The 13,819-nt window shown below is 42.8% G+C and overlaps 1 protein-coding gene across 1 annotated transcript in view; it reads left to right on the top strand.

The window, feature by feature from the left end:
- The window catches only part of Wwc2 (WW and C2 domain containing 2), a 158,217-nt gene that overhangs the window by 51,679 nt on the left and 92,719 nt on the right, over nt 1–13,819 (top strand). Inside the window, exon 2 of the mRNA XM_051182385.1 lies at nt 12,306–12,415. Within this exon, the coding sequence (XP_051038342.1) occupies nt 12,306–12,415 (110 nt within the window). The remainder of the gene's footprint in view (nt 1–12,305; nt 12,416–13,819) is intronic.

Here is a 13,819-nt window from a genome sequence, read left to right as displayed (position 1 = left end):
GGAAGGGAACGGGGAAGCTTGCTGGCCACAGAATTCATAGTCCTTTTAGTTTTTCTTTTTTTTGAAACAAGGTACTTGTCGTCCCACTGCATGGCGCTTGTCGGCAGGTCTGTGGTGCCTCTGATTGAGCCTCTGCAAACGGTCAGGTTTTCAGGTTCTTCCAGGCTTAGGGTTTGACTGTCTTCAGAGGCTTTGAGGGAGACCCCATAGGCACAGCTCACTGGGAAGCCTTTGACGCTGGGATCCCACTTCAGGCTGTTGCAGGAGGGGCTGTTGCAGGCTTCTGGCTGTTTCTTTGCTGACTTGTGCCCTCCATTTTTCTGGTCTGCTAAATGACCTCTCTGCCACTGCTGCCTGTCACCCCTAACTAAGTTGCTCTTGTCTGCTGACTCCCTTTATCTTCCTGTCTTTGTTTTTAATTTCTTTTTGAGGTTTTTTTTTTTTTTTTTTTTTTTTTAATGTTATGTGTCTGAGTGTTTGCCAAAATTTATCTCAGTGTACCATTTTGCAGTGCCCTGGGGCTAGAGTTAGTGACAACTGTGAGCTCCCATGTGGGTGCTGGGAACTGAACTCAGGTCTTCTGAAAGGACAGTCAGTGGTCTTCTCTGCTGTATCGTCTCCCCAGGCCTTTTTGTTATGACTTTAAGACAGAGTCTTGCTATGTGGCCCAGACTGGTCATGAACTCATGATTCTCCAGCCTCCGACTCCTAAGTGTTGGAGTCACCACACGTGACTATGCCTCCCCGCTTTAAACAAAGCAACCCACTTGTGCTGTTTTCCAGAGGGAGTATAATACAGGTAAATATTGAGTCACAGCTGTTACTAGAAATATCTTATTAATGGGTTTTAAGTTATTTTTATTTAGTGTGTAAGGGGGTTGTGAGTGAACTCTCATACAGAGGCTTACAGCACTGCATAAGGTCAGAGGACAACTTCGGTTTCCTCCTTCCACTGTAGTTTCATGAATCAAATTTATGTCATCAGACTTGTACAGCAAGAACTTGTACCCAGTAAGCCATCTTGCTGGCCTTGTGGATTTTCTTCCTCTCTCTCAACTTTTGTTATAGTCTTTCAAACGTGAAAACAGTAGTAGAATGACTACTTGTGTGCTTGATAGTGCACTCTTTACCATGTCTGTTTTATCGCCTGTGTGTGTGTGTGTCTGTGAGATATTCTGCACATGTGTGTGCCTTTGTATGAGTTAGGTATATTTATATGTTTGCTTTTGCTGTAACATTGAAGATAGGTGGCAGATATCAAGTCACTACCAGAAAGTTTAGGATATATTTTCCAAGAACAGATGCATTCTTGTAGAGAACCATATCATTATTATTATACAGACAGAAAGTTGTAAAAATGGCCCTGCAATATCACGTGATATCTGCGTACAAACCAGTCCATTGTTTAAAGACGTGTATAGTCACTTTTCATTTCCCTTACTTTTTTCCCTTTATAGTTCAATTAAAGGATATAATGGATTAATATTCCCTGCACTCAGGAGGTAGAGGGAGGCAGGTAGACTCTGAGACTGAGGCCAGCATGGTCTGTAGAACAAGTACCAGGAAGGGTGGGGGGGAGTTCAGTTAAGGTAAACACACCTCACTTGACATTTGCTTTTTGAATAGAGCGAATCTTTCAATCTTTTATTTTATTTTGACTTTTGGTTCTATTTAACCTTGAACATACTTGCACCCATAGAATTGGCTGAATTACTAGATACGCGGCCCCGGTAAGGCGGAGTTGGTGAAAGCATATGGGGACAGGACATATTTTATTGTACAACCATCACAGTGGCTTTTTCCCCCCCTCTACCTCCTGCACTACTAATCTAAAGTTTAAGAAAGGTCTGGTCTGTATGCTTCATTAGCTTTTAGAATAAAGAAACAGTATTTATGTTAGCAGTGATGGAGAATTATATTTAGAGCTCTCCAAGCCTAGCCCATGTCACCTTGTCCCCTTTGCCAGCGTTCAGCCTCATGACTTTTGTTTGCCTCAAATTGAATCTGAGGCTAAGCTCAAAGGGCATGCATTTTTGTGTATGACTAAGGGCTGATCTCTGAAGTTATCAGACATTCTTCACATTCCATATGTCTAATTTTTAGTGCTTGACGGATCTGGTGCTATGCCAGAAGAAAACAGGCTAAAGAGGAGGAAACACCACCAAAGAAAGTCTCCACAGAAGTAGAAAAAGCCAGCCATATGTTTAACGAGCAAAGCAAACTTGTGGGATGGAATTGATTTGTAGCATGTTAATGCCATTCCTTAGGCTGCTTAGGAGCATTGCTCAGTTTTCTGATATTTGATTCTTGAAATTCCAATCCAGGAGCTTTAGAGACTCTGTGATTCCTTCCATCTGTATGCGTGTTATACTCAGGACAAGCACACGGTGTTTTAGTAAAATAACTACTTTCAAGAGCTAGTAAATACTGTGGGAGTGACTTAGTGTGACTGATGGGAGCCATTGGTAGAGGTGTCATCAAGAGAGTCAGATGTAGTGACCGTGTTGAAGGAGTACCAACTATTGTTTTGTCTTCCCAAGACTGCAGGAGTCATGGGGGGTGTGCATCAAGGAAGATAATGTCAGTAAGGCATGAAGGGTACACTCATATTGGTCAGTCCTGCTAAGGAAATATGCAACTTGTAAACTCTAGTGACTATTTGCCCATACAGACCTCTTGCTCATACAGATCTCCTGCCCATACAGCAAGTCAACTGGCAATTCAAATAGGGAAGCACTCGTGTAAACCATGAGTGTCAGGGCGGGCATCAGACATGGTCATCTGTCACTAAAATGTGTGTTCAAAACTCAAATCTGTCTTGGTCAAATATTACATTCTCTACAAATACATCAAATTAGATTCTCATGTTGATAACTTAAACAGCTTTTGTAAACTTATTAGGAAATAATTTAATCCTACACAGACATTGTAGCATCCCAGTCAGCAACTTTAAATGTCTGTTGTCTCCTTCGGTGTCCATCAGGAGTCAGGAAACGTAAGTAAGAGGAATGTCCCCTCATCTTAAGTAAAGCATCCTATATAAAATATGTGTGCAGATGTTCTGTAGATCTAAGTGTAATTGAGTTATATCTAAATTGAAAAAAATTACCCAGTGTTCCTAAGAAAAACAGTAACATATATGGGTGTAGACATGCACTTTCTGCATGTTTCAGCTCTTTGACATGGTAAGCACATTGTGGATGTGCTCTCTGTCCAGTATGAGAGCTGCAGGTTTACAGAAGCTGTCTGACTTCTTTACCATCTCAAAACTTTCTTTGGAAGAGTCAGATTGTATTGGATTGACTAGGAATATGATCTGATGCCTCCCTGGTTCTCAGTGCTGGAATGCCTGTATTAGCTGAGAGGTCTGAAGACCAAATGCTAGATAATATGACACAGTGAAAGCCCAGGCTTTGCTCACTGCTACACTCCAGCATTGGAAGTATGTTCAGTAAGTCAGACAGGCATGTGCTGAGAATGGGGTCAGACCAATGGGTGCATCTACCCAGGCAAATTTGACAGAGTTGAGATTTGCTAAAACTCTAGCTTTGCAATGTGAGCAGTGGACTACAACTCATATGAGATTCATCTCTGAATGTAACAATTGCTGTGAGAATATGCCCAGGGTCATCAGGTCTTAGCGCTTCTGGCTCTTTCTATGCCTTTGGCTAGGGGCCCTGATTAGCTACATCTCTGTGATATAGTTGAGCACTCCTTTCAGAAAAAGAGGCTGTGGGGCTGTGGCATCCCAAAACTTCCCCAAGTTCATCACTTTGCTCCGTGCTCCGGTCATTGGCCCACATACTTGGTGCATGTGTAGATGTGTGGCAGGTGCCACTCTTCTGAGGTCACCTTTCTAAACCTGCATCAGCCAGTATGCCAGTCAGTATCTACCTAGAGCTTATCCAAGGGTACTTGATACATTGTTGTTTGGGTACCGTTAAAACCCCCAACAACACCAGATTGTACTGGACCTGCCAAAGAGACTGGTTAACAGTGGAGGAAATAAGTTAGCGTCATAAAAAGTCTAAAGCAAATTATTGGGTAAAAGGTAAACTGAAATATGTTGTGTATGTAAAAACCATGCCATGTATTTTCCTGGCTCCTTGTAAAATCTACAAGGACAGATGCTCGTCGTAGAAGGTACTTCCTAGGAGAAGAATGTGGGAACTTGAATATTTGCTATAACACTGCAGCTTTACAAAGAAGATGTATTCTTTTCCTTTCCTACTAACATTTTGGGTTTTGTTTGTCTATTTATTTTGGTTTTTGAGACAGGGTTTCACTTATGTAGTTCTGGATTGTTCTGGAACTCACAATGTAGACTGGGGACAGACTTCTCTAACTCACAGAGCTCTACCTGCTTCTGCCTGCCAAGTGCTGGGAGTAAGGACAAGGCCTGGATCTACCAATGTTTTGCATAACAAAATTTTAAAAGTTGTTTCCAAAAGACTACAGCTGCTGCATGGAGACGCGAGTGTGGAGAGATGAGAATGGGTGTGTGTTAGTTCTGGGAGCAGCACACCGAGTCGGTGGTAGAGAGTGTTCTGGAGTGTCAGCCTGCAGGACTTTGGTGAACTCAATAAAGGGATGTTGACAAGGAGGAACTTGGAATGCCTCCGGGGTGTGACTTGAGCTTCTGGGTTGGTGACACTGCCATCTTCTAAGACTGGATTGTTTGGAGGAAGAGGTAAGGTTGAGGGGTGTAAGTTTGGAGGAGAAATCAAATACTGCACTTTATATGAGTTACATTTGCTGTGGTACTAGACAGTCCCATAGCATTGTCAGGCAGAAACAGCTGGCTGGGAATCACACCCTCATTGTTTTGTTTTTTTTTTTTTCCCCTGAAGGTATGTCTGCCATTTGGCATACAAAGATGAAAAACCAGTAGGGCTAAAGTGGACTGAGCAAACTAAGAAATGCAAACACTGAAATATCTGAATGGGAAAATGTTTTTCAAAGCTTATGCAGTGTCACTAATTAGCATCATCCCAGAGATGAGGGCGACTTCCTTCCTCAGCAAGGTGTTTGGGTTAATTTTAAGGATATTAAGGAATCTTAAAGGACAAACATGATGAGAAAGAGAAAGGGGCTCAATACAGGAGAGTGGGGGGAAAAGAGAAGCTGATGTGGGGAGCCGCTTTTAAGAAAAAACACATGCTTTTGCTGCCTGGGTCTTAGGTTCATCCGGTTTTCTCGGCCTCTTCTGGGCTCCTGTTGGTAGACTTCAGTAGTTGGCATCACAGGGCTCTGCTTTGTGGATGTCCTGCTCATGAACTGTGAAGTACTGGAATGTCCCTGCTCCTTGTCATCTTACCTATGCTTTCCTGCTGTTAATGAAGGTTATCTTGTTGGAACTAGAGGGTTTTTCTTTCTTCTCTGATGTTGGGTATTTGTAGAACACTATGTCAATAATTTTTGGCAGCCATATTAAATGCAATGCTAGAATTATTAAATTGTAACATGACTAGTAATGAGCCAGACCCAGAAACATTCTTGTAGGTAGAGCGAGCAGGTAGACTTTGTATGGAAGGTACCTGTGAGTGTGGTCTCAGGCAGGTCATTTCCTTACCTCTGAAGATCACTGCCCTTTAACAAATATGGAGTCTTCAGATGGGTAAGAAAAAAAAAAAAACCCAATCAATGATTGTTCTGTTTTCAGAGGAGCACAGATTTGTAGCTCACTGCCCTTGGGAGTTTCAGCACATGGCTAGCTAGCTGTTGGCTTTAGGATGGTAACAATGCAGGAACAATGATGAACGGTCTGGTACATGTCAGGGCTCACTTCAATGCAGCTGGGAAGCAGACAGAATGTAAGATGGTTGGTTTTGTTTGAGATTCTAACCCTGACACTGCACCTTTGCTGTGAAGATTGTTTTGTGTTCAACCGAATTATCCACCTACTTCCTCTGTCCTCATGACTACCTCACCAACATTACTTGAAGAATTTTCTGATAGTGTGGGAAGAAGCTGCAACAAAACCTAATTTGTTTCCAAAGGAAGCATGTACGCCATTGTGTACAGGACAAACTGCCAGAGGGTAGAACTGAACTCTGTATCTTAAGTCTTGTTTGCACAGCCAATAGAGCTTGCTTTCAGCTTTTTGATGGGGTAGCTCTCTCCTTGAAGCAAGCATCACTGCTGTGTTTCTGGGAAAGAAACTGGATATTTTTTTGCATTGCCAAAAAGTCCAACACACAGAGCACTGTTAGACTCAGGTTCTAACAGTGGTGGTGGTTAGAATGGTTGGTGGATTCTGCCATTCCCTGCTGCAGTCCTAAAAAAAAAAAAGAAAAAGAAAATCAAATGTTTGTTATAGGCTAAGTAAGTTTTATTTAGCCTCACAACCATCTGTAGATTTCGTTTTGTTTGGGGGGGGGTCTTAATATTATATTTATCTCATTTTGGTGTGTGTGCGCGCACATACATGTGGAAATCAAGGGACCTCTGGTAGGAGTCAGTTCCACCCTTTCACCATGGAGATCCTGGGAACTGCATTCATGTCATAGGGCATGGTGGCAAGAGCCTTTGTCCTTTGAGCCACCTCATCAACTCTGTAGTCTTCCACTGGTCTAAGACCTCCCCAGCGTGGGTACCGTGGAGCAAGCGTGCAGTATAAGATAACTTATACATATCCCCCATATTTCTTTTCCTGTATCTCCTTTGATAAGCCAAGGAGAAAACATGTTCAGCCCACAAGTCTCCAGTGCCTTTCCAAACCCTTATCAGTTACCCTGTGGGCAGTAGCAAAGGAGGCAATGCAGTAAGCTCAAGGCCCTGCTCAGTTCTGCAGTGTGGTATTGTTGTCCTGGTGTTTACTTCATGTGGTGTGTGCTGTTGGAGGACAGTAGTGGAAATGACCAGGTTAAGGACAGAACCCAGAATCTCTCAAGAGTTCTTGACATAAACTTCCTCCTGGTAGGTGCACATGCTTGCCGTCTTCTAATCACTTTATTTTTCACAGTAACTTGACTTCTTTGGAGTTAATTGTGGTAAAAGGAAGAGCCAGGATTTAGCGCGTCCCCCCCCCCCCCGCAACTTCCCAGCCAGATGGTGGCGGCGGCCCACACCTTTAATTAATCCCAGCACTCTGAAGACAGAGGCAGGCAGATCTCTGTGATTTTGAGGCTAGCCTGGTCTACAGTGTGAGTTCCAGGACAGCAAGGGCTACACAGAGAAACCCTGTCTCGAAAAAAAGTAAGAAAGTAAGTAAATACATTTTAAAAAGTCCCTTCACTCATCAACAAAGTTAGTACATAAATAGTGTCTTCATGAAATACTTGCAACTTCAAGAGGCTAATATCTGAGACCTGTAAAAAGCTGCTGTAAATCTATAAGGGCAACTGATACAACCTTAAGAAGAAGAAAAGCAAGGATCTGACCACCTTTCTGCAAGTGGCACACCCACACTTCAATCTGAACTTGCTGTAGAAGCCAAACCCTTGTGGGCCTGGGACATAACAGCACAAGTGAAAAATTCCACGCCATGAAATCTTATTTCATGCACAAAAGTCTTGAAATTATTGTATAAAATTACCTTCAGGCTATGTGTGTAAGTCCCATATGAAGCATAAATGAATTTCATGTTTAGACTCAGGCCCCATTTCCAGAATATCTCATGTACTTGCAATATTAAAAACAAAACAAAACAAACAAACAAACACGACAAAACCAGAAGCAGGCCTGATCTCAAGTATTTCAGATAAGGAATCCTTCGTGAGCAGTAATTAGATTACCCAACCCTAGACGGTCTCCAGGCTGCTGGGATGTGGGTGCACATAAGCTCTCTTCTGTTGCTCCGAGTATAGGTGGGCAAAGCCCACATGCAAAAGAAAAATGTGGAAGAATTACACATTTTTGTAGGTGCATGGGCACTTGCATGTGCATGCACATGTAGTCAGAGGATAGCCTCAGGTACCACCCTTAAGAATGCAGTTCCTTTGAGTCTCTTATTGGCATGGAGCCTGCCAAGTAGGCTGGCTTGGCTGAGTGAGCCTTGTGAGCCTCCCTTCTCCAACTCCCCAATGCTGGGATGGATCCTAAGTGCATACCGCCAGCCACTCCCACTGCTTTTTTTTGGGGGGGGGGTATATTCTGGGAATTGAACTCAGGTTCTCATGCTTACAAGGCAAGCAAGTGCTTTACCTACAGAGCTATCCCTTCAGCCTAAGGATTGCAATGTTTTAGTAGCAATATATCTTTAAAAGCATGCCTAACCTGTGTTGGGGTTTTGCAACTTAAAAAATAATTGACATTTTGTAACTTTAGGAATGTGCCTATTCTTTTGTCCAACTACTAGGAATTTAATAGAAAGTTCCAAAATAAAAGTACGCGAAAAATATAATTATTTAAAAAAGTATGCTCACTGAAAGGAAGATTTCTAAAAGACAATAGATATTAGTAACAGACTGCAGCCACAAAATGGGTGCAGATAATGATAGGTTGAGGGGGACTTATATTGGACTACTTTAACCTAGAGACACTGTGTATAGTGGCCCGTTTTTATGTTTTCTAAGAGTCTGTGACTTTATGAGCTGGGGAAGTACCAAGCTATTGCAATCCACTCTGTGGGGACTGGGGGCGCTTTAATAATAGGATATGCTATTGGCTTATGGGGTCTTCATAGTCAGAATATAAAGGAGGCATTCTTTTCTTTTTTAAAATATCGGTATGGGTGTTTTGCCTGCACGTGTGTCTTTGCATCTTGTGCATGCCTGGCTTCCTCAGGAGCTAGTAGACACTGTCTGATCCCCTGTACCTGGAATTACGGATTGTTGTGAATCACCGTGTAGGTGTTAGGATTTGAACCCGTGTGCTCTGGAAGAGTCATCGGTGTTCTTCACCATGCAGCCATCTCTCCAGCCTTTAGAGGATGATTTTAAAGTTGAGATTCAAAACTATGGTGTTTGTATAACTTATTTAGTATAATTTCAACTTTGTTACATATTTAACAAACACAGCCTGAGGAAACGTCACATAATTAACTGAGGTTACTCCTGTATAGTGCAGATAAAGGGATTTAAAGAAATCCTCCTAGTTCTGTGGCTTTGATAAAAGTCATACAGGTCCATTTGAGGTACTTCTCAGTCTCTTTACAGAGGGCATAGCGAGACTGTCTCCAGATGGACAGTGGAGTTGTGTTGTCCAGACACATCCCATGTGAGTTCTCAAGCTTCTCTGCTCTTCCTCGCTCAATGGTTGCTGCCTCGATGGGCTCCATAGTATGGTGTTGAGCTCCAGGTTGGGGGAGGAAGCCATCTTGGTGCAATTCCATTTGTTTGAATAATAATTTAAGAAGTCCTCTTAGGAAGACCTGCTGATGTTGTGGTCTTCTTGGCTGGCACAACCACTTACATTCCCAAACCATCTTTGAAAACCAAATAATCTGACAAGCAAATATTTCTTGGCTCTTAGCAGAGAGAAGAGGCCAGATTAGTATTTGCTTGATTAGTCTGCTCTCTTCCTTCTGTGGAGTGAATGCACTAAAAAGGCAGAAAGACACCCACTAAATACTGGAACACCAAGATACGTTCTGTTACATCTTCATTGTTTTGCTTTTCATTCTGATTCATAATGAAACTATAATAAATAAAAATAAATAACAAATTTTGATGTAGTTCTGGAAGATCTTCTGTCTTTTGTCCCAGTCCTGGCAATTCAGGCCTTGATGCCAGCTTTCATGTTGTTATTTGCTTGAAGCACTTTCTACTTTTGTATACAGATACAGATGGACCTTTAAAACAAACAAACAAATCATAGGGTCTTTCTTTATAGCCCTCGATGGCCTGGAACTTGCTATGCAGATCAGGCTGCCCTCAAACTTTTCTTCCTTCCCAAGTGCTGGGAAGCCATAAATGGAGATTTTTCAGAAAGAAAATTTATAATCCCTAAGCCTTCTTTCTAATTATCATTATTTAACTGACATTTATTATACCCTGACTGTGCTACAAGGCAGGCTGTGTGCTTAGGGACACCAGGCAAGAGCAGAGCTGAGGGAAGCTTGGAGCCCAGAACATGCTGAGGGTTGTGATTTACTCTGCGTAGGTAAACAGGTAACTGAGGGTTCCTGGACTGCAGAATAGCATGGTGGGAAGTTAAGTCAACATTTATGAAAAATAGTTTTACTTTGTCATTATTATATGCATGCAGAGAAAGATGGAGAGAGGGGAGAGAGAGAGAGGGAGGGAGAGAGAGAGCACAGCCTTTGGAAGTTGGCTCTCTCCTTCCATTATGGGTTTCAGGTGCTGAACTAAGTCTTGGACCTCCTAAGCTACCTCGCTGACCAGTTGTTTTATTTATTTTTGCTTGCTTTTACTACTGCCAAATTGTTTCATAAAAGCATTGCATTTGAGAAAAAGTAGCTGACCCCCCCCATATTATCACCGAAACTGAGTTTCCTACACAGACAAGGCAAAACCAAGCCAAACCTTGAGAGCTTAATAGGCTTAAAATTGCAGCCTCAGTATTGTTGTACTTGGCATTTCTTTTTATTATTAGGGATGTTGAACGTTTCCTCGTTTTTAATTATTTATTGTCTCTTGTGAAAAGCCATTATTCACTTGGAGTCTTGGCTTTGCTATGTACTTGTTACTACCCTTTAAAACAACTTATTGAGGCAACATTTATATAACATGGATTAACAATCATTATGTGAACAATACAATGGCATTTAATACAGACACAGCACAGTGTAACCCCAGACCTGTGTTCAGTTTGAAGATTCCATTTATCTCCTGCCATTTCCACAGTATTCTGAGATGTAGATGAAAAACTGCTATTCTGATGGACGGACGGGTTTGGGAAGTAATCTGTGCAAGGTTTTTGCTTCTCTTCAGCACGAGGAAAGGGATCCTGGGAGATTTCACGTGGAAGAGCCATGCCTGGGCTGTGACGTCATATTCAGAAGACATGCTGAACGATGGCAGCAGCTTCCCTGCAGCAGGGCATTCCCACCCTGCAATAGCAACCTGCCATGTTTTAGCCGCAGGGGTGGGGGTGGGGGATGCCCAAAAGTCAAGTGAGGGATGTGAGGGAGAAGTCAGTCTGAGGTAGGTCTGAGCTATGTTCTGCTGGAAGGAGACTGCATAGTTTCCCCATCAGTTTCAGAGAGAGAGAGAGAGGTAATAAGGCTGGCCAAGCTAGTTTTAAAGAGTACCTGTCTTGAGAAAGTCCTCAAAAGAGTAAAAGCCTAAGGCAGTTTTGAAAGGTGAGACCATGTTGATATGTGTACGAATACTAGATAGATGTGCATGGTCCCGTAAAATGTGTGTCTTTCCTCTCGGAGACCTTATAGCAGACATTTAAGTCAGTCAGACCACTCAAATCTGAAGTTGGAGTAGCCTTGGATATATGTATATAGAGTGAAGTCACCACACACTCATGTGCACTCACACACATTCAGTAGTGTGTATTTGCACACTTGCATATGTGTGAAGAGTACATGAATTTATGTTCACACGTGTGTAGAGGCCAGAGGTCTTCCTCAATTGCTTTCCCTTAATTTACTGAGCAAGGTCTCTCACTGAATCTGGAGCTCATCTATTCCACTGGTCCAGTAAGCCTGCTTTGCTGGGGGCTCCTTCTCCCTGTTGCTGGATAACAGGTGGCTGCTATCTCCACTCAGTTTCTACTTGGGCGATGGTGATCTGAACTTACCATGTCCCTATGTCCATGAAGCCACCTTGCTCCCCAGCCTCCTGATGCATTTTGTCTCAGAAGTGTCTGCACTTCTGAGAAGTCCCCTGTATCGTTTTTAGAATGGTAGTGTTTGAATCCTGGGTCAACTTTTTATTCCTATTGGGATATCTGCATTGCTCCAAGGTTCCAGCTAGGTCCCCATTCTCCTCTCTCAGCTTTGGGTTCTGTGACTGAACCTGCTTCGTTTGCAGAGATTTATCTCCTGGTTCTAGGAATGATTGGCTCTACATTTTTGAATATGCACTTCTGTAATTTTGTCCTTGAAAAAGAATGAGACAGTTAAGAAGATAAAAGCACTTGCAGCCCTTTGAGAGAACCGGAGTTCGGGTTGCAGAACCCATGTCATTTGGTTCACAACTGTCTGTGATTGTTGTTCAAGGGCATCTTACTGCTACACTCACTCGAATGCTCACACACACACACACACACACACACACACACACACACACACACACCATAGATTTAAAAAGAAATTTCAGGCGCAATAATGCAAATTCTAGGGACAATTGAGAACTAGAAGAAAATGCAGCCTGGATGCTTAGTTAGGATTAGCATGTGCTTTGCCATGCCTGCTTTGATCACCGTGTGTTCCTTTCGGTTTGTTGTAGGTTAACGAAGCCCTTGTCTTTCGCTGACTGTGTCGGGGATGAGCTGCCATGGGGATGGGAAGAAGGGTTCGACCCTCAGATCGGTGCCTACTACATCGATCACATCAACAGTAAGTTTTCGTTCGGTGAACTAAAGTACATCAGAAAACAAACCTCCAAAAGCCTGTACTCGCTCACACAGAAGACAGACAGTTGGTTTACAAAGGAAGTTGCCTTATTTTAAATTTTTTTCTTTTTAATTTAATTAACCTTTTTTTCACTTTACATACCCACCACAGTTCTGTGTTGTGTCCCCCACTCCATCCCCAGCTCCCATTAGCCCCTCCCCCATCCACTCCTCCATTCAGGTCCTCTCATGGCTTTGAACAAAGCATGGCACATCAAGGTGACAGGACCAGGCTCTTTCCCCTGCATCAAGCCTGGGCAAGGTAATCCAGCATGGAGAACAGGTTCCCAAAAGCCAGCTAAGCACCAGGGACCCAGGTCCTGATCTCACAGTCAAACAGACCAAGCTACATACCTGTCACACACATGCTGCAGGCCTAGAGGGATGACTCAGCTGTTAAAGGCTAGGTTCTCAACTAAAAGTCTTGTTTTTTAATAACTAGTACTCAACTTCAGTGCCCACTTAAGCACTGGGGGTGTATATAAGGAACACGGAGACAGAGGGTGAGGATGTCTGGACCGTCTGTTGGGCAGACAATGAGTTTATAATCTAGGATAGAGCTGTGCTCCAGAGCCACTGACTGGGTGCCTCTCTCTGTGACCCTGCTCCTCTGATTGGAGTTCTCTTGCTTGTCCCAGAAAGAGAAGAACAAAGTCTAAACTGGTGTGGCCTGGTGGCTGGGAAGGGATGGGCACTCATCAGTAGCTCTGGACACTAGCACATTGGTGTGGAACTGACCCAAACCCTTTCCTTCTGTGTGTGATTTGCTTCTGGCTTATTGGGAAGGAGCTCTTGCTTTCATAGCTTTTAGATCCGTCAGGTACTGCTAAGGCAAAATGGCCATGAACTTTTTATAAAAAGATTTATTTTTATTTTTTCATAATGTGCCTATGTGTGGGTATATGCATGGGCGTGCAGGTGCCCGTGGAGTTCAGAAGAGGGCATCAGATCCCCTGAACCACTGGAGCTGGAGTTACAGGCAGATGTGAACCATCTGATATGGATGCTGGGAGCCAAATTTTGGTCCTCTGCAAGGGCAGTGTGTGTGTGTGTGCTCTTAGACACTGAGACTTTTTTTTTAAGCCTCCAACCATACACTTCTAAAACTACACATTCGGAGTATTTTTTTAAATGTATTTGTGTACCTGTAAGTGCATGTTTACATGAATATCCATTTCTCAATTGAGCCCTTTAAAAGTTTATTCCATTTGTAATACACAAATCAGAATGATTCAGTGTATTTCACTGAAAACTATTTTATAGACTTGAGGGAGTCCATAGTTAATTGATTGCCCATAATTATGATACACAGAAGTCAGGATGATTCACTTTATTTCACACAAAAAAA

Source organism: Phodopus roborovskii, unplaced genomic scaffold (assembly GCF_943737965.1).
Source record: "Phodopus roborovskii unplaced genomic scaffold, PHOROB, whole genome shotgun sequence".
NCBI lineage: Eukaryota > Metazoa > Chordata > Mammalia > Rodentia > Cricetidae > Phodopus > Phodopus roborovskii.
The sequence above is the reverse complement of the archived record's forward strand: the minus strand, read 5'-3'. Positions and strand labels throughout refer to the sequence as shown.